The sequence below is a fragment of the Necator americanus genome, chromosome X (genome assembly GCF_031761385.1).
Source record: "Necator americanus strain Aroian chromosome X, whole genome shotgun sequence".
Classification (NCBI taxonomy): domain Eukaryota; kingdom Metazoa; phylum Nematoda; class Chromadorea; order Rhabditida; family Ancylostomatidae; genus Necator; species Necator americanus.
Genome location: NC_087376.1, coordinates 6,603,131 through 6,624,611, shown reverse-complemented (window position 1 = coordinate 6,624,611; position 21,481 = coordinate 6,603,131). Strand labels below are relative to the sequence as shown.

Below are 21,481 nucleotides of genomic sequence, written 5' to 3'. Positions count from 1 at the left end.
AAATTGGAAATAAAAGCATCTTTCCTTTTCAAGAAGTGTGTTCCATTTTTTATCTTTCTTTTCTGGTGCACCATTGGTGTATGCGAATAGATAAATAAATAAATAAACAAATAAAATTCCCCATCAACAAAGATTTTTAAGGGACATCCATGTTATCGTCGTCAAAGTACCACAACCAAGGTTTTTTGATTTTTTTAACTTAAATACGGGTTATGGTACATAAGAAATGAATAGTCAGCATGTTTCATTTCCTAATCATTATTCATAATTCTTTAGAAGTAATTCCCTAAATATTCCTGTATGTTTATTTCACGAAATTAGTAATGCCTGAAAAAATTCGAAATGAAATGATGAACTCACCGCTGAACAGTTTCAAACTGAGTTGTAGAATAAAGGAACAGGTGTTGTACTGGGATGTGGCAATATCCGTGAGATTGAGTGCTTTTTTTAAAATTGAAGGAGCAAATGTCATAAATGGTGATATGCCGCCAAAATTTCCAAAAGCAGCTATCAAACACGACCAAATAGGCAATGAAGTGAAAAACGCCCTAAAAATCGAGGAGTAGAAAAATTCGCAATCGAAAAAAAGTACACCTATACTGCAAAAAAATGCTCACTTATATGGAACTGGTTCGTGACGACGGGGCGCAACCTGCTTTGTGGATTGTTTTTTCTGAAATAAAACGTTCCAAAGTAAGTAAATATTTTTTACATGAAAATTTTTGAATATATTCATATTTTGGGATATTCACAATGATCCAGTTAGGATGTAGTACTTCTATTTCAACCAAACTAAATAAATCCTCTAGAAACTCCTCAACTCGAAATCTCAAAAAAATAACAAACCTCATTTTTCAATCGTTTCATTTCGGAGGGATGGTCTCTAAATAAACATATCCATAGAACTGCAAGGACGAGAGAAGAGAATCCGTTAAAGTAGAAAATTCCACGCCATCCGAAATATTCGCAAGCAATTCCAGACGTGGCCATCAAATAAAACAATCCTATCTGAAAAATATATATATACAGAAATAAAATGCACTGATTTGTGGAAGAAGAAAAAAAGAGAAAAAAAATTGTGTTCTAAAATGAGGTAGTGTAATAGTACTAAAACAGGATTGTAGTCACTTAATATGCAAGTACATGGAATGAGAAAAAATAGGATAATGCGCTAAATTTATTCTTATTTTTTTTGTTTTTTTTTTCCTTTCTGTTGGACATCTCATTATTATATCACTTCTTTTTGGAACACAATTCTGAATATAATGGATTCTCAAGTTTGTTTCATTCTTTTCCCTAACAACTTTATCTCAATACCTTAGCTTTATCCACACATTTTGAGTCAACTTATTATACCTACTTCACTCATTTCATAAGTAAATACTGTTGCATGTTTATGTTTGCGAGTTTCATATTAATTTATATGAGAGAAGAAATAAACGAGAATCCCTCAATTCTACATAGGACTATGACGTCAAAAAAGTATTGGTTGTCTAAAAAAAAGCACTCCACATTTTCTACGAATCATTCGAATGATTTTTACTTCATAATCACTCAGGTCTCCCTGACGGACTCGTCTGTTCTGGATTAAAGGCATCAGCCCACGAATCTGAGGTGGCACGGATTTCAGCTGGAGAGTTCCTATACGGGGTCGTAGGTTGAGGAGAGGAGGATGGTTCCGTCCATTTCTTCCTAATTGCCGTAAAAAAACGGCCCGACAACTCAACAATTAGGAAGAAGTGGACGGAATCACCCCCTTCTCCATAATCTACGATCCCGTATACGAATACTCCACCTGAAATCCGTACCACCTCAGATTCGTGGAGCGATGCCTTTAAATTGGTCACTCACTCCATCACTCCTCACTGACCATCGTTTATCTACCGTAGCTTTCTGAGCTCTGTTCCATCCCGCTTCTCTTCTATAGCCGACCTATGGGTGTTTTCAAACAAATACACAAATAATAAGTAAAAAAAAAGGATAAAAAGAGTAGCTCACGAAGAAAAAACAGATAAAATCCTTTGACGAACATACCTGAGAATAACTGGTTAACAACGATACGAACACTCCGATTTCTGCTCTTGGCGTCCAATACGCTGTTACATGACCAACTAGAGGAACGGTTGGAGCGACAGATGCACCTTGTATTATCCTTAAGACCATTTATCATGTAATCAATTTTTATACCTTCAAAAATTATGCCTTTTTTAATGCAGTTGTTAATGTAATAATGTAATGAAAATGTTCAGTAGGAATTCTTTGTCTGGATAGCCTTTAGATTATAGCAGGGCAGAGGGAAGAGAGAGTATGTCCAGTGCTCAGATATTGAGTGCGTTGCGGCTGATGCGTTGCGATCAGCCAGGTAAAGAATTCTGCTATCGACTGCATTTTATTCCTAGTCAATTCTTAGAAAATCTATAAATAGGATTATATCCATAAATATTGTTCCTCCTCTAACAAGCGACCACAATAAACGTTGGGTTGATGTGTTTTTAGCCCACAGTTTTAGTTCCTTTTTTTCAGTTGTTCACTAGTTAGCTGGAATTCTGCCTTTATATGCTTCTTTTCCAATTCGTCCCTACCATTGGACCTTATTCTCTCCTAGTGGTGGAAAGCCGTTCAAGGATAGCAAAGTTGGTGAGTCCTTGCGCTTGACGTCCCCCCACCCGTTCGGCCAGAGTCCCTGACGGGTTCCTCCGTCCGAAGTTAAGTTGGTCACCCAAACCCTGACATCCGTTTATCTACCGTAGCGTTCTGGGTTTGGGAAAAGGATCTCGCGTTAGGATTTCTCACCTTCTGTAGCAGGAGAATGACCTGCCAACCCACCACCCCTTATGCTTTGAAGGGCCAGTCTTGTTGTATAAAATTCAGGCGAAATTCTAGTGAGCTCTGTTCCATCTTGTATTTTTTTCTTGCTTTATGGCTCACCTGCAGATGTTTTCAATAAAGAAATAAATAAATAAAATATTTGATTCTTACTTCAATATCACTGTCGTATGAATATTCCAATCATAGAGTGGAGGTACAAGAATAGTTGTTAACGATGATATCAGAACAGCACAGAAAATCGACCTCCTCATCCGAGCAAATCCACCAGTCAATACCATAACTAATAACATACAGAAATTTCCTAATGGATATGCTGAATACAGCATACTCATTTCTGTTGGAGAAAAATACATCACAGGTGAAGCGGATGGGTCCCTGAACGAAAATAAAGTGATTGAATTCTTTGGATCAGCTTTCTCGCTCTTGATTTAATGTATGTATATGTGTAGATTCCAAGAATATTCCACGTAGCAACGCAAATAAAGGTAGCATTCCATGAATCTGATAAATCTACCGTGGTATGGATTTCTTTCACGGAGAGCTTCTATACGAGGTCGTAGATTTCGGATAACCACATGGTTCCGCTCTTCTCTCCGTGATCGTCGTGAGGAAACGGCATGGGAACAGCTTTAGTTCCTACGATATACGTTAGAACGCACCTTTGTGTACATGTTCCGTTCTGCTTAGAAGTCTATTCATTAGTTTAACTTGAATAGGCTGCTGAGGAGACTGTATTAATCCTAGGAAAGTCGCTCGTTGATGCAACGCGTGCGCAGCCGCGCCGCGTTGCAGTGCAAGCCGTCATGACAAAAAAACTACGGCTTCCGGGCCATTTTTTATAGCGACTACAAAGAGATGAGCGAAAACACCAGGTGTTCAGCAATCTACGACCCTATATAGAAATTTTCCATGGAAATTCCATACCACGTCAGATTTGCTGTACGCTCCCTCTAATCCATAGGAACACGACTTTTCTGCTTTTTTTCAGGTACAGTAATAATAAGAGTAAATCGTAAATTCTTTAATCACTCACTCTTTGTAAATTTCATATGTGTCCAACGTTCCATTTACTTTACAAACACAAGCAAAATTAAAAGCAAAACTACAAGAAAGACCAATCGCAGAAACACTTGTCGCCAACACTACAATCACGTATCGCCAGCTAGGAATCTCCGGTTCCTGAAAAAAAAAACGAAAATTTGAAAACTAAAATGTTTAAAAATGGATAGAAATGTTAAATTAAGACTCTAATAAACCTAGAACTTGCAACGAATGTCACCAAGAGACAACTATAGGACGCAAATACATTGAATAAAGTTCAAACGAAAAAAAATTACAGTCCTCTCCACCACTAGAAAATAATCGAATGTATTTACGTTTCTACACTTTAAAAAAATGTTTAATTCATCTTGTTTTTCCCATTTCCAACTAGAAGATGCGAGGATTCGATTATTATCCACGGTTATCACACATTATTATAGAAGTTGTGCTGAGCTTGTCATAACAACTCATTCAGAGGCAGTGTCCCATAAAATTGACGAGGTTGGTATTTTTCCGAGAACAAATAGGAGTAGAGACGTAATTTAACGAAGCTGAAATTGTCCAAATGGTGAAATATCGCTAACATGAGATTTGTTTTAAACGAACAGCATATTCCTAATTTAACGGTGTTTGGATCTATCCACGGTTAGATAGAAGTAAGAATGAATGTGATCACGTTTAATTCCAAGTAGTACTCTTAAAAAAACCGTGTGAAGCAGTTTCGGCTGATCCAGCCTTCCCAACGATCCAACTACTTACGCGATACAACGCAGGCAAACTCCTTCATTGTCCTTTGTCCGTAAACCAACTAGTGTAACTCAAATAGGGCATAGAATTTACCACATCCGCATACAGATTGCAGAGTGCCTTCGTTTTATTACCCGTAATATGTCGCGTCGTAGGAGGGACGGGATTATACAGGGCTGTTTCATGTGGCTTTTTCTGGATGAGTAGATGAATGCAGCGTGATTGCATTTACACTCGTGTACTGTACTCTTACCCCTATCTAATCGTGGATAGATCCAAACACCCTCAAATTAGCGATATATTGTTAGCTTAAAACGAAATTCATTTGAACAAAATTTCACCATTTCAACAATTTCAGCACCGTTAAATTTGCAAACATTGGAAAAAAGGAACTCGAGAGTGTAAACTTGCAAAAGATCAGCAGACGGAAAATTGATGAAAGAGACAAGTGTAAACCATGATGAGCCCCAAAGATAGGACCCATCCAGAATTGTAACGATGAAATCCTCTCAGTGAAGTTACAGAGATATCCGGACGAAAAAAAAAATGAATGGAAGAAAGCAAAACGAATTAAGCGCTGTATCAAGGAATGATTTAAGAGTATCATTTTAAAAAAAATAAGAAAAGTTCATATAAATCTTTATACAAAAAAAACATCTATCAGTTGTTTGATATAACCAGTTATACAATAACATACTGAAACGTACCTTTTCAAGGATTTCGCATTCCAAAAACTTGCTTTGTTCATGCTCATTGTCATTGCCAACATCATCCTTGGCAAGTTGCTGATCTTCACTTTCATTATCTTCGGTACCCATTTCAATATTCTAATAAGGCATCTGGAATATTGAATATAAATTAATTATGTATAGTTTCTATCTAAAAAAATAAGAATTCTCAGCGAGAAAAAAATTGAAGGAGAACCCAAAAGGACAAAAGAGACTATGAACGGGAAGGAAGCGATGAAGCAAAACAAACATAATATTAACGATAGAGATCAGTGTTTTGATAGCAAACAAAGCCTCAATCACAATACCAAATAAAAATCGCGTGCTAAAAAATAAAAATGAGATAAGAATGGAAAAACGTACAAGCTGTGGTATTGGTGAAATGCTGGAAAAATCAAAATTATCAATAAAAACTCGGACAAGTACGAATTCAAATCAAGTCATTCAGGAGAATTCACTAATTCGGCTCCAGTGAAGTACACGATTGTCAGAAAATTAGAGCATGCCATGCATTGTTAGAAAAATAGAGCAAAAAAAAACATTTTATCGATGGCAGAAATCTGTTGTTTCATTTCCTCTCTTTCTTGGATCCAATACGCTACATTATCATTTCTAGCGGTTTTTTTTTTGCTACAAATGAGTTCATAAAATTGCTTCCTGTCAATCGCATGAATGAATCGACAATTCCTAGCTTTCTCGGACATAGGTGAGCTTCCTAAAGAGGTGATTGGTAATAATATTGATTTCTTAAGAGTCTTCACTATGAACATAGCTACGAACCTTCATTCGCACATTATTGAACAAAGGATGTGGGTAGTTCTAGAGAATAATTAGTTTGTGAATATAAGTCCAGTAAAGTTAAAAATTCTGCACTTCAAGAAAATCCCAGATTCAAAAAATCTACTTTTTCCTTAATATTCTAGGCACTTTTTTCAGATATAGATCGCTTATGTCACTTTTTTTCGTATAAATAATATCACAATAAAATTTCTTACGGACAGCACTAACAGAAATAAAAATTATTATATAGAGAACACTGAAGAGATATAGAATTTCCAGAACGTATCAATTTCTTGTAAAATCTGCAAATTTTCTATTATATCAATGTTTTGAGGATACGCCTTGATGTCTCAAGAGAAATAGAAAACTTGAAGATAAATCTATTTTCAATAATTCGACATTTTTCAGAGAACATCGTTGAAATCCAATTGCAGAAAAAATTGGGGTATGAAATAAATAGAAACAAAGATAAATATTAGCCCTTATACCAATTCAATTTAAAATGAACAGTTTGGTTGATCGGTTTGGTCGCAACTTAATACTATCAACTGTGCTACACCCGCACACTTAGTTAAAGATAAATAAATGTTTACAAAATATAAATAAATAATACAAATAGTTAAATTATAAATATTATAGATAGTTAAATAAAAATACAAATAATAATATATAAATATAGATATAATTTAGCATAATATACTTAGATATTTAACATAATGTGATATAATATAATATGATATAGTATAATATACTAATAAAAACAAGGTTTTCATCATTATACATTATAATATGAAATGTACTGGAATTTTGTTGTTGAGAGCAGATTTTATTAAAAATGATACCTATCAATAATACTAAAAAAATAATAAAGTACAAGTCTGAAGCAGGAGGAACGACGGAGGAATTTTCACAAAGTAAATATTCGTACGAACAGCACTTGAGCAATGCAAAAGTGCAAGGAGAAAAGGATGTTTCACTGCCGAAAGACCGGTCCTCTTTTTACTGAAACATTCTATCGACCTCATAAAATTCTTATTTTCGCCATTTTATAATGCCATTCTCAATCTAAAATCTAGCAGAGCAGGTTACCATGGTTTTTTAAATGATAAATTCCTCGAAAAATTCACGCCCATTACTGGGAATGAAGAGCTCTGCTATGACCACGAGGAATTTAATGGGATGGAACCAGGTGATGTCCTTCAAATATGAGGGAAGGTGGAAAACGACATTCACTCTATATTCAATCCTAAATAAAATCATTTCTAGCACTGTTCAACTTGTACTAGTCTTCCAGAAAAGAAAAGATTAAATTCTAATGGTAAGATTTCTTCAGTTAAGATTTGATCGCACGATTATTTGCAAAATAGGAATGTTCATTTATAATATCTTAATTACCTTTGAAAAACTCCGGATGTGCCTGTTAAACAAACAGGAATTCATCAGAGCGACGATTTTAGTAGAAAAAAATTTCAGGCAACCAATTTGTTAAAGAGGAAAAGAAACAAACTGACAGAACCATTTATAATTTGTTCAGAATCTTCAAGAACACATTACATAGTTAATGGTACATAAGATACCTATAAAGCGTATCTACTTTGAATTGATATTTTTATATTGGAAATAAATAAATAATCACGCCCGTAAATAGAATTAATTGATAAATAATGACACTAATGAATAATTACACGAATATGGATTAAAAATATGGACTGAAGCCGTAACAAAAAATAATTTCACAGAAAAAAGTGAGATTATTCATTCGATTCTGGAAAAAAAATCCAGGCAACAAATTTGCTAGACAAGAAAGATCGAGGAAATAAATAAATAAATAAATAAATAAACACAGAGAGACAGAGAGAAAAACAAATAACACATAGTTATTCATAATTACACTCAATTATTTCGTTATTCACTTAATTACTATCATTATTATTTACTACTATTCATATTTATTTTTATTCCCATTTATTAACTTGCTCATTCATATATTTGTTCGTTTAAATGTCCGTTTTACTGGGAAACCAATTTTGCAAGTGAATTTTGCAGAGGAACTTCTCAATTACTAGAATAAAAATGCTCGCACGAATAGCAGTAATTGATTAATCTTAACGAATAAGTAGTAATAACAAGTAATAAAAGTAATAAATAAAAATACAATAACAAGTAAGCACGTACGACACAGTGAGTATAAGGATAATGTAGAGTATCCAGAAGTACTGTAGTAGATAATACAATAGGCAGCAATAATAAAATATTCTTAACAGTAAGGTAGAAATAGGTAGCACGTGCGTGGAACGTATTTTTGTACTAAGCAGTACGTGTGTACTTGTTGTTTGCTGACCTTCTTATAGTAGAGTCAAAACGATATGAATTACGGTTGCGTAAGCGATTGCGCTCGAAGCGTTGCGGTGGAGCGTAGCGGTTAGGATCGAGTGAAGACGCCTGTTCATTGCTGCAGTTCGCGATGGTCTCATCTCGATTCCAACCGTCGCGCTCCACCGCAACGCTTCGAGCGCAACCGCTTACGCAGCTTCACCGTGCTTCATGTCGTTTCCACACGACTATATATGGGATATATGATATGGGCTGAGGGTAGTGTAGCGGTTAGAGGTTCCGCTTCCTGCACGATCAATCGGAGGTTCGAATCCGCCCTAGTGCTCACCAAGCTTTTCATCGTTCATACGACGATAAAGCAAATTGATTAGCGCCAGACACTTTATCCTTTATATATGATATTGATTACAATTATTGGAGGACATTACTATTTACAGTAGAAAATGAGTGTTTTGATGGAGACGTTATTGGATCACTCGTACCTGCCGGAAATATGACAAGACACAATGATATTTGTCTGGAAGAATATACTCAATCACGTTGAACAAGGACATTTAGAGAGGATGCTACAAAAGCAGACAGATTTACCTTTAGGAATAGGTAGTGTGCAATTAAATTCGAATCGCATTCAGATAAAAATAATTCCGAGTAAAATTTTGATAGTAGAAAAATAAATGTCTTTAGTCAGTGAAAAAGATAAAAATAACACTCACAATAAAGTTCACTATGTTCCTATTTGATTTTTTCATGCAATAATCGTATTGATTTGGTAAGAGTTTTATTTAAGAATTCCTAAATAGGTGAGAAAAAAGAAAAATTTGATTCTAATTCATAGAGAATCTGGTTTGTGCAATCTTAGAAATGGCAACGAACATTAGTCTGAACACAATCCCATCAAGTACAGACGCAATCGTTGCTATGGAATTAACGGGAAACTCTAAGGACGATTCCAGAGGACGGAAAACATAAAAACGTAAGATAACAAGGATGTGAAAACCTCATTTTCTGATGTTACAAATCTGTAAGAAGATTAAGAAATCAAACAGAGTTACAAAGGAACAAAATGTTGTATTATCAAGTTTTTGTGGATGTTAGCGACACCAGAAAATCTTCTATCTACCCAAAATCAATTCGGAATGGAATTAAATTGATAAGCTTTTTTTCTCGGATTTCATTCCTAGAATAGATCAAGGCCAACTTTGCTGTATAGAAGTTAGGCTAAATTCTTACGTGAACTCTACTTTTTTTCTTTTTTTTTGGTTTATGACACACCTGTGAGTGTTTTGAAATAATCAAAATATTAAAGTAAATTGCTGAAGAATGAAGCCGAAAAGGTAGTGAAACCTTGAAGAAATCGGCACAAAACTCAATAGACCTCAATGCCGTGCCCGAACATCAAGACATGCTCGAAAACTCCTTTCAAATAGAGGGAAGCTGAGGAGGAATAAATCTGAGTTAGCTAATTTTTTTTTCCAAGAAAGCATGAAAAAAGAAAATATGGCCACAGCGGAAGAGATAATGTAAAAGTTGAAGGCATGAATTCCATTCAGGAACCATTTTAATCCTTGAAAAGGCTCCAAATATCGAGCAAATGACTTAAAGATATAGTATTCCATTTCGCACAGTGCTAAAAAAAATTCCACTATCCAGTACCAAGAGATTTCGTCTACTACCGAATGTGAAAAAAACTAAAATCTCAAAATTTTTATCTATGGTGGTTCTCGGAGAAATTCTCTGAAATTTAGAAGATCAAAGCCTCCACCAGAGCCTCCAAAAAGAAGCCCAAAAGGGGTATTTCTGGTAAACGTTCAATTTTACTGGAAAATAAGGGAGTATTTGTAGGATCAGCACAGGTTTTAACGTGTTTTCATTCTTTTTCCGTGTATAAAGCTAGATCTTCCGAATCAATTCAATTTCCTCATTCTAGATATCTTATTCCGTTATAAGTAAATTTCGGTGCCCATCAGTTCTGCAAATCTCATCCATTGCATCGTTGCGATCATTTTTTTACATTGCGGATAGGATGGTACGGACGAATGAGGTTTTTCCTCATATCTAAGTTCAATCGGGCAGCTCTACACGTCTCATCCAGCAAACTTTGAATACCTTCGCTCAATTGCATCGAATCTTATCTATTTTATTTTAATATCGGATTTACTGAATTTCTACTGTGCACTACAATCTTCAAATGGAAATTCTACAAATATTAACTCAAATGCTACCAATTATTCAAAAATTAAAGTGAGTTCAGTCTTTTTTTCACCATACGATGTGATGTTGAAAGTGATATCAAAGCGAAGAGAGCGAATTACTCCAGTGATTATGATATTATAACCCGAACTAAACTGGTTTCCGACCAGTGTTAATCGCTTTAACATTCCATTTGCATAGGTCTATAACATAAAATTCAGAGCAAACGTTTTCAAAAAATTTGTGTGATACTGTCACACAAATATCACGAACCGGTCTTGCAAACTAAGTGATAAAAAAAAATTAAAAACTACAAACTACAATTTCGCATTCAAAAGAAATAGATTTTTAACGACAAAAATAAAAATTTTATATCGTAATACAATACGTATATATTAAATGCAACATATAATATAATAATATTAAATTTAATGTAACTAACAATATTGAAAACTATGAAAATTAGTTAAAAATTTCATTACGCATTAGAGTACTGTAATACACGAATAAGAACTATACAAAAGCGTTGGAATACCCAAATGTATACCTAAAAAAGTGTGTATTTTATTGTATACTGTAATATGTGCATAATACAGTGTATAACGCATAGCTATTTAATGAGTTTGTATAATATATACAGCATACTACGTAGAACTACATATGTAGTAGTTCTATTGTATTGTATTGTATTTTATTATTATTTTATTATTATTATTTTTAATTATTTCATATTATTTTTGTATAGCTATTCAGCAGTACAAAAATTATCCTCGGAAACCTTTCACCTCACAAAGACCCGAAACGTAACCAAAAAAATCCAGCATTCAAAAATTCGATAAACAAAATGCGATGTTAAATAACTAAAAGGAAGTATCCGGAATACATTCGAGTAATTAATGGTTAATTCTGGATTAGAATGCAAAGATTTTCAAGTTTATTTCCGTACAAGAATTGAATTCTTGTGAATTTTAAATTTTAACGTTATTAATGCTCATGTACTGAAACAAGCAAAAAAGTACTAGTGAATATAAAACGGATTGTATTGAATCCATAGATATCGCATTGAACGAGGACATTTTACGTCATACAAAATTACGAGAGAAAAAAAGAGAAAAATTTCCACAACTATGCGAATCGATTACGTGAAAAATGTGCGATCCAGAAAATCAGTAGGGAAGACTGCACTCGAAGAAAATAAACTGTGAAATTAGACGGTTTAGCAATGATACTATGAAAAATCGGGGAAATTCCAATTATCGTTTTTTGTCCGAGATATGGAATAATGGACGAGATTGTATGATCGTTGAGATTTGATTGATCACATAAAGAAAAGCGGTTCGGAATGATTCTTCATTGTTTTCGACTGACCGATATCCGCTATACGCCCACGCTTGGTCACTTTCACTCCATGCGATCTCTGCTACTTCTCGTCAGCTTATTTGAATGTAAGAAATGATATTTATTTTGTAGCTAATAAATCCAAGAAATAACTATCCGGAATATCTGCTTAGGATACGAAATTCCCTTATATTTTATGCTTTTTTACGGGTCACATCGAAAATATTATTACTGCTTCTTTAATTTATCATTGAATAACAATTACGTGAACATTTACTCGCAGATTCGAACGCATATTTTTAAAATAGCAGCAGATATACTTATTTATACATTATTTATATATCTATTCACATTTACAACACCAAAACACTTCTAAGTACTGCATTAATCTATGTGTAAACAACGTGTATGTTCTAAATAGTAAACACTGTGTATTCCAGAATATTATTGAAAAAATGAAAAAAAAAATATTACACTTGCACTGAAATGAACGCGTACAAATTCCGATCGAATGAAAAGCCGAAATGAAAAAGTATTCATTGCTCACGAATCCATTACAACATTACATTGCTTGATCAGAATACATTTCTGGATTTTGCTGACTGCCAGGAATGATTACTGGAAATAATCACAACTTTTTTCCACCTACTGATCGATAACAACGAGAAACTTCTAGTTATTAGAAGAATAAAGCCTAAAATTCTTATAGGTAATCGATGATTTTTTATACACATCCGATCACATGAATTCCTATTGATTATTATGGATGTGGACGAGTTTTGATGTGCACCGGATCAATAGAAATTGTTGTCGTGGGAAATCCATTGAACCAGCTCAAATTTCATTTAAAAATGCATAGCAGATTGCGAAAGTGTACGAGTTTACGGCCTTGACGTTTCACGACAAATTCACGTGACACGTATTCAATTACATGTGTATTTGAGATGTACAAATGACGAGGAAAGATCCGTGGTAACTCGTCCACATGGTTTAAAATTAAAAATTGATGGAATTGATCTTACTTAAACAATTATTTTCTGCACCCGCTGCTAATTCCTACGAAATTAAAGGTCCTGGCTGCTCGAACAGAGCATAACCTTGCAGAATCCATAAAATCTAACAAAGTTTTTTTCTGCCTGGATGCTTCCTTTAGAGCGTAATTTTTCTCTCACAATGGTGAAATTAGTCAGCGGTAAGAATACTTGCTAAAAAAAACTACTGTAGATGATACCAAGAAGTTTCTGAAGTTGTTGAAAACAAGAATTTCACTTTCATGTTTTTTTTTTTACCTCTGAATTATAGCGCAGTTTCTAGGTCACCAAATTTAATAGGTGCATCTATAAATTAAGAAAAATACGACGATTGTTAACATTATTGATTGCCTTTCGACTGATGAAAACTTTGGTCGAAAAAAAAGAGTCCCTAAGAGGTCCCAAACACATAAAATCCATTCTTCTTTATTTGCTAAGCCGCCTTTCATTCTCGAGAATAGAACCTGGATTGAATTCACTTCTTTTCGGAGGCATTTGCCAAGATTCAAAAAAAAAATCTTCAGCAATAAACTCTGAACCATCTTTCTGTCAAGTAGAAAAGCGCTGATCGAGAAGATCCATAAGAACTTCATAGAAGCGACTGGAATAAATTGCTCGTGATCATTAGAAAGAGGAAATAATAAGGTGTAAATCAACAATAGTAAAAAAAAAAGAATAAAAATATAGAATGATGAAGCAGAAAAAAAGAGAAGGACGATACACTTCTTTCTTTCATCTTTTTCTTTTACGTCTTTTCTTATTTATTACTTACCAGTGCGTTTGAAGAACTATTATTTAACGTTTTCTTGAGGAAATTCAAAATTTCAATTTGAAATTAGGTGAATTACTAAGATTATTGAGAAATTATCATAGGAATGGTAATAACAAATTCTTAGAAAAAGAACCAAAAGCCAAAAAAAAAGAGGAAAAATGAGCTAAATATTTTTTAGTGTCATTCGTAACAGCAGACGAGTACTATGGTGTGTATTTGGGGAAATTGCGCAACGCATCCTACGCACTAGAGGGTCACGTCTATCTGGTAAACACTACACATCTACAAATCCAGGATCTCAATCTTAAACGATTGATTGGTGAGTCTTCGCGAACATGGATTTTCTATTCATTTCTGTTTTAGCCTAAAAAGTACAAGAATCACAGAAATATAGACATTTCTCTGATCAAGAACTCTATAACTTAAGAATAGTTCCTCATTTATGGATTACTGAATTATTAGTAAATTTTAGTATCGCAAAGCATCTGTATTAAATTAATATCATGCCTATTTATTTAAATAAATTCGATTACGCTATGAATTGACGTTAAATAACATCATTCGAACATTTTGAGTTACAAACGGCAATTGGAACCTAACTCGTTCCTGAATTAAACTGAGTCTCTGTATACAGTAACTACAAAAGATTGCTAGAGGAAATCTTTAACTGTGAATTAATTTCTATACAAGGATATAGTATAGGATAAAAAAATGGGAGCTACAGGAAATGGTAGCACAGACAAAGTTTTACCTACTAAAATTTAAATCTAAAATTTTTCCAGTGTCAAACTTACAACATTACTCTATTTCGTTATTTGATCCAATTTTTGAACAGCTATCAACAGCTTAGAATGAACGCTTAAATCTCGCGATTCGGTACTTGCCTAGAACTCTCCTTCCTTTACGAGAAGAGAATTAGGCGCTAGCATTGAATGACAGCTGGTCATGGTTTTCGAGTGACCAAATTGAGGAAATTTTCGTCTGTTTTCACAAAACAGAACTTTTTGCAGCCTCTATGAATTCCTTCAGTACCTCAAATAGCCAGTTCTTCTCACAAAAAGACGCTCTTTCGAATGATGTTGAAATCAGTTTTATTTACAAACTTCAAAATTTCAACATTGACTCCGCCCTCTTATAGAGCAGGCGATATTCTATAGCTGGAATGGTTATCGCGGCCCAGGCATGGTCTGCCAGGCATCTCACACCTTCGATAGGTGACTCCTCTGGCGATTCGGCGTCACAGAGAGACAATAATGTTTGAACATAAATGAACGGTGACGAGAATTCTACACAGTTTTTAGTCATCGGAACCATACAGCTTCTCCAATTTCACAAGCTTTCGGAAAGAAATACAAACAAACGAAACAAACCTCCTGAAAAAGACAGACATGTAACAAATTAAGACGTCTTATGGATGAAAAATCGGAACATCTTAAATTTTTGAATTTTCCGTGTCTTGCAGTTTAATTAGAATAATATTCACTTCTTCCTTTCTTCCCTCTCCTCTTCTTTTTATTTCTTGGTTTAGTTTCGTCAGTCATTTTCCTTCCTAGCCGTTTCAAATTATCACTGCTTTTTTTTTATGAATAAGAACTCTTTAGAATTCTCGTCACCGTTCATTTATGTTCAAACATTATTGTCTCTCTGTGACGCCGAATCGCCAGAGGAGTCACCTATCGAAGGTGTGAGATGCCTGGCAGACCGTGCCTGGGCCGCGATAACCATTCCAGCTATAGAATATCGCCTGCTCTATAAGAGGGCGGAGTCAATGTTGAAATTTTGAAGTTTGTAAATAAAAGTGATTTCAACATCATTCGAAAGAGCGTCTTTTTGTGAGAAGAACTGGCTATTTGAGGTACTGAAGGAATTCATAGAGGCTGCAAAAAGTTCTGTTTTGTGAAAACAGACGAAAATTTCCTCAATTTGGTCACTCGAAAACCATGACCAGCCGTCATTCAATGTTAGCCCCTAATTCACTTCTCGTAAAGAAATAAGAGTTCTAGGCAAGTTCCAAATCGCGAGACCTAAGCGTTCATTCTAAGCCGTTGACAGCTGCTCAAAAATTGGACTAAATAACGAAATAGAGTAATGTTGTAAGTTTGACACTGGAAAAACTAGACATTTTCAAAGCTAGAAACTTACAATATAAACTATTGTCACATATAAGTTGTTTGCTGAAAACTTTCCGAGGAGATTTTTCACAGCTTGGAAAGTATGGCTTTTTACTAATCTTCGATGGAGCACTTTCATGAATTTCTGAAGAGAATGGAAATTTCGGACCAATATATGATGTGGGGTACCAAAACGCTCTAAATAACCTCCTAATTACGGAGGTAATGAACATTTTGTCCAATTCCGAGAAATAAGCGAAAGACCTATAAACACCCCTTCCTTCCATGGAGATGTATCCGCGGGATATCCCAATGGCAGGATTGCGAAGGTGTGAAAGTAATTAACGGGGCTTGAGGGAACTTTGCCCGTTTTCAGGCCACACATTTGTCAAAAGTAAATTCTCGAAGCGTATTTGAAATCAGCAGCTCATTTACTTCCGAATGGTATTTTCAAAACTTAATTTTGCTCACTTCCAAGAATTCCGACGGTTTGCGACGGATTAATCCGTCGGCGACGGATTTTGGGACACAAGTTAGTAGAGGTGTTGTACTGTATTTGAAATAGTCGATATAATGATTCAGTTAATTAGCGAAAAAATAAAATACACATCGATTGTGCATGTATTTACTATAATTAGTATATCATTGGATTCTAGTAAACCTCAAATAAAATAAATAGATGACAGTGGTGTATGAACAGTTCAACGTAGGTAAATATATATACGTAGGAAAACTAGTGGAATGACGAGGATAATCCGTGAATAATACTGTTTCATATTCATGAATTTCGAACAGAGTTTATGTGTATCCAACAATAATTTCCAAATCCTTAAGAGCAGAACGATTAGGCATGTGACCGTACACAAAATCATGTTTCAAAAATAATACGGCGGAAAAAAATGGAATTTACGAAGCTCCCGTCTTTCCATTCAATAATCTATTTTTTTATCCGGCAACATGCTTGCTTCAAGACATTTATAACGTTACTTAAATGAAATTCAAATACAATACAATCCAAATACGTAAATCAATAAGTCCGAAGAGAAGAAGGAAAGCAAAAAACTAACTGAACGAGACTAGAATAAAATTATCCCAACATTTTTGCGTTTTTTTTTTTTTTGACAAATACTATGCTATCTTGTATGTGATAATGTGAAATAAAAAATTTAAAACAACCACATTTGTGGAGAGAAATTACCTCTACAGTCACATTTTCAAATTTCTAATAAATCAAGTATTTTATAAAAATGCTACCTTACAAATTCTCTCACACCCGACCTCAATAACTTTTCATGATAGTAAGAAAAATAAATAGGAAAACAAATAAGATATAAATAGGAAATTCGCCTTTAAAAAATGAAAGTGTATCGCAAGAAATGTAGATGAAAATGTCCATATGGGATGATCAAAAGATTTTTTTTACTAGTCTTCCATTTTAAAAATTACTTATAGAAGGCAAAGTAGAATTTGTTGGAGAGATAGAAGAAGGGGATGACTCACTTTATGGATTTCTCCTGCAAGTCTCTTGCACTTCTAGTACGCTGAGATTTTTTCACCGTAATAAGTGCATGTGCAAATTTGCAACTGATAAGAAAGATTCAGGAGATAACAATTCGGGAAGCGATTCCGATAATACCATGAATTTTACGATTTTTCAGATCGGAACAGGCTGACTTTTGTCTTTCAAAACAGCAAAATTCAAAAACAAGCAACGGAAGTGTATGAGTACAAAATTTCGAATGACGGAGATTGGCTTCGCCTGTAGTGAGTTTCAGTTTCCCTGTAAATATTCCTTTTTATTGGTCCCAAAGAGAAAAAATCATCTTATCTTATTGTTTTCTAAGTTTTTTTAACAAACGACTAAAGCCGATTCTGTCAAAATTTGTTCACGCTTATTTTATAAGAGAGAACATATTCCCCGCGGGACTACCAATGATGGGTAAGACATTAAAATGAATTTTCCCGTGCAATCTAAGCCATTCTTTAATCCTTAATCCTGGAAGAAAAAGAAATGGGAAAGATTTATTTATGGAATGGGAAGTATTAAGAACGAACATCATCATTTCTAGTAGATAACTGTGACCAATGAATAGAAGCAAAGTTTTTGCGTTGAGCAATTTTCACGACACTATTACGACCACTCAATTTTGATATTATCTTTGGATCTTTTCTTTCAAAACTGGAAGAATTCTCACGAGATTTTTCCTGAATATGTAACCTCATCTGACTAGCAAAGGAACTAAAAAAGGGAACCCCACAACACTATTAATTTTATCAGGACAGTTTTTATTAGGACATTTGCAAGGGATTCTCTTAAAGAAAAAAAGGGAATGCTGTAAGTGACAGGATACTTCTTTATTTACAGAAACAACTAAAAAACTGAACAAAAAAATCATTAATTAAGAAATCCAGATTTTCAATTGAATTATTCTGGAATTTCAGCGAAAAAGAATTACGTGATGGTGTGAATAACAGACGTTTGATTGTGAAAATACCAGGAAGTGCATCGGATTGGGACATATTTGGTATATGGAGTGATACGGAGGTATGCTTTTAAAGGATTTTTTTTCAAGTTATTTCCGCAAAACGAGCATCACTTTTCACTACATGTGTACAAATTTCATCTGGAAACAATCTGTTTTAGAAAGAAAAACACAATTATTGATCCTGGGGTGATATGACCGCTTATCAAAATATTGAGCGTATTAGAGAAACACACATCTTTTAACATTTTCATCAAATAATAACTTTTTCTGTGTTTATTTTGAAACTTTTAAATTCAAACACAATATAAGGTAAGATTTTCTTAATATTTTGAATTGATATCCAGAAAAATTTGAAAGCAACGGAGCTTTTCTAGTGATTTTTTCATCGACTGAAAGTAATGCACCTGGAGTTAGATTGAAATGCACTAGTCACGAGACCAAACCATATTAATTTAAAATTATTATTAATTTGTCAAATTTCCATTAATTTCCAGAGCTGAAATCCCATACAAGTTTACAAAATCCACTATTTGTATTTTATTCCATGAGAATCGTGTAAAAACATCTTTCGGATCTTTCAAAATTAAATGCTTTTATATGTCCTAATTATTTTTTGCGGTTGAGAAAGCACCGTCAACATCCACGATACACTCAAAAAGCACCACAGTGGTATGAATTTCATAGCAAAAACTAATTTTCTTCAAATAATTCACTTTTTTCATCGATATCACCTTAAAACACTGTAAACAAGAATTATTTTTAACAGATGCTAGTGAAAACGACTGATCACTATGTTTGTTTGTGCAAAGACCATAACAATGATATTATAACGTCCTGATAGCTATCAACTAATCAAACAAAATGAAAATAATAGATTTATAAAGGCAACACGATTATTCTCCGAACTTGTAGACAAATTTTAATGAACGAAATTATCAACGGAACATATTTATGCCAAAAATACAAATGAAATGAAAACAAATGAGGAACTACTCGATTCAATCCATAAAATTTCGCGGATTTTGGATCAATGTAGAGGAGGTACGCTGACGCGAGTGCTCACTTTTTTTTGCCACCGAAGCAACTATGCACTTCCACTTAGCGATCCAGAAAAACAGTGCACTTTGTTTCCTGGATGTGACTCCATGTAGCTCACAAGTGTTTTGTGGGAACAGCTTCGTACGCGAACTTGAAAACAGATAAAGAAGCCAAAAAAAGAAGCACAAAAGTGTAGGGAACCTTACATAAATTCAAACTTTTTGTTTCGCTACAAATTATTTCAAATATATTATCTGGAGATTTTTATCAAGTCTATGAACCGAATCATATTGATTTCATCTTTAATGTTCCATTCTCCACCAGAATATAATAGAAAGAAAGTGACAAGGAATCACCCCTCACTCCAGAAATTCTGCATTGCGCAAGTTCTAAGGGTTTTCGCTGCGAAACAAAGTGATAACCCAGAAATGTATGATAATTCCGGATCATCCAGCGAATCTACTCCTGAAATACAGCACATATTGCGTAGAGATACGGAAAGAGGTATGGAAAGTGAAAATTGATCAATTTCCCCTCTTTCTCCTCTTCGGTTTGGCAGGGAACGAAACTGGAACGGCTATAGTCGACGGCGGATGTGTTCGGCCGAATCCCTGATCTGATGGTCTGATGTATCCCTTCGATTGGGACAGGGCACAGATATGAGAGATTGTGAGTCAAGCAGCGAAAAGGACAGTGTTGCTGCATCGACGTCACGTCTACTCGGTTGAACATATTTGACGTTGAGTATAGGTGGAGTTTGACGCAGAACTGCGAGAAATTCCTATAAGAAATGGGCTTCTTCTCAAAGCTCTCATAGGGTTAAGGTCTAGATCTCGTCGGTCCCGAAAATATTCTCCAGCAAAGAAACGAAACACTTCTCATCTTCCTCATAGTTTGGTAGCAATCAGTATGGAACTTAACGCATAGACTATCAATCAGAAATTTCTCTATCGTTTGATCACCTCAACTTTTGATCTCTCTGTTCTGTAAGGGAAGTAGCGCATATTTCGAAGTGAATCGAGAGTGGGTCAGAACATCTCTTCACTATACGAATTGAACCGGACGGGTGTGGCGCAGTCGGTTAGAGGTCCGTTGTAGCCACTGTCCGTCCGGTCGAGGGTTCGAAACCGCCCTAGTGCAAACCAAGCCTTTCATCCCTCCAAAGCGGATAAATTGGTACCAGTCTTGTCTGGGAAGATGAAAACACTGACTTTGTCATTGTATAGGCCAACACGCGTTCCAAAACCTCAACGATTACGAATTCCAGTAAAACGGGTTGGCGTATCCCAAGTGGATTGATACGCCAGTGACTTTATCCTTTATCCTTTTATACTAATAGATCCAACTTCTTGTACTGAGACTGAACAAAAAAAAAATTACCATTTCATTATCTTAGAAGGAAATTACGATTTCGACTTTTTTTTTCTTGCTATAAGCCCACCAACTCTGCGAAACCTGTATCCACTTTGAAAAAAGGATCCACTATTAATAACTGAGCAGCAGACTAAAGTAAAAGAAAGGTTTTTTTGCCGGATTTTTCATTGAAGAACAAATCTTCGAAGAGAAATCTTTATAAAAACACAACTATAAAGCATCTAATAAGCAATGAACAAACCCCTTAAAAAAGGACACAATGAAATATCAAGTTCTTGGATTTTTATATTTTAACAACTCATAAAACATACCAAGGATCGGCGAATTCTAGTTTCTAATAACCTAGCATTTTTTACACCGTATTCTTCTACACAGATGACAAGTCACCAAAAACTTGCGAAGTGAATACATTATTAGGCAAAAGTTTGTTAACAGTAACCTCTTACAACTGTAATTCATATCAAATTCCACTTAACGAAAAGTAAAACTATGAAGCCAATTGCCCAGAGAAAAAGCTGACAAGAAATGTGAAATTTCGGTTAGTATTAGATTGGTACATTACTTCGTGCGCAATTAAAATCTCTCAATTGGCTCTTAATCATTTGCAACAAATTCTTTAATAATTTTCGTTTTTTTTTCTCAATCGGTTGAAATTTTTCACTTAAGATTCAAGATGGTAGGA

General features: G+C 34.6%; 2 protein-coding genes across 3 annotated transcripts; one reads left to right on the top strand and one right to left on the bottom strand.

The window, feature by feature from the left end:
- Nucleotides 1-136: 136 nt before the first annotated feature.
- RB195_021658 (uncharacterized protein) lies at nt 137-5,435 on the bottom strand (the record flags this gene model as incomplete). Its single annotated transcript, XM_064208512.1, has 8 exons — nt 137-198; nt 361-548; nt 618-673; nt 847-1,008; nt 2,035-2,152; nt 2,980-3,204; nt 3,863-4,008; nt 5,325-5,435. The coding sequence occupies 8 exons, from the start codon at nt 5,433-5,435 to the stop codon at nt 137-139; spliced, it is 1,068 nt and encodes a 355-aa protein (XP_064064393.1).
- Nucleotides 5,436-12,057: 6,622 nt separating this feature from the next.
- Nucleotides 12,058-20,352, top strand: RB195_021657 (uncharacterized protein; the record flags this gene model as incomplete). 2 transcript variants are annotated; one of them, XM_064208510.1, is made up of 5 exons in its annotated part: nt 12,058-12,094; nt 13,969-14,109; nt 17,560-17,665; nt 18,344-18,446; nt 20,176-20,352. In XM_064208510.1, the coding sequence occupies 5 exons, from the start codon at nt 12,058-12,060 to the stop codon at nt 20,350-20,352; spliced, it is 564 nt and encodes a 187-aa protein (XP_064064391.1). The 2 variants fall into 2 exon arrangements, with proteins under 2 accessions (XP_064064391.1, XP_064064392.1); XM_064208511.1 differs by lacking the exons at nt 18,344-18,446; nt 20,176-20,352 and having other exon boundaries at nt 17,560-17,666.
- Between the last annotated feature and the right edge of the window lie 1,129 nt (nt 20,353-21,481).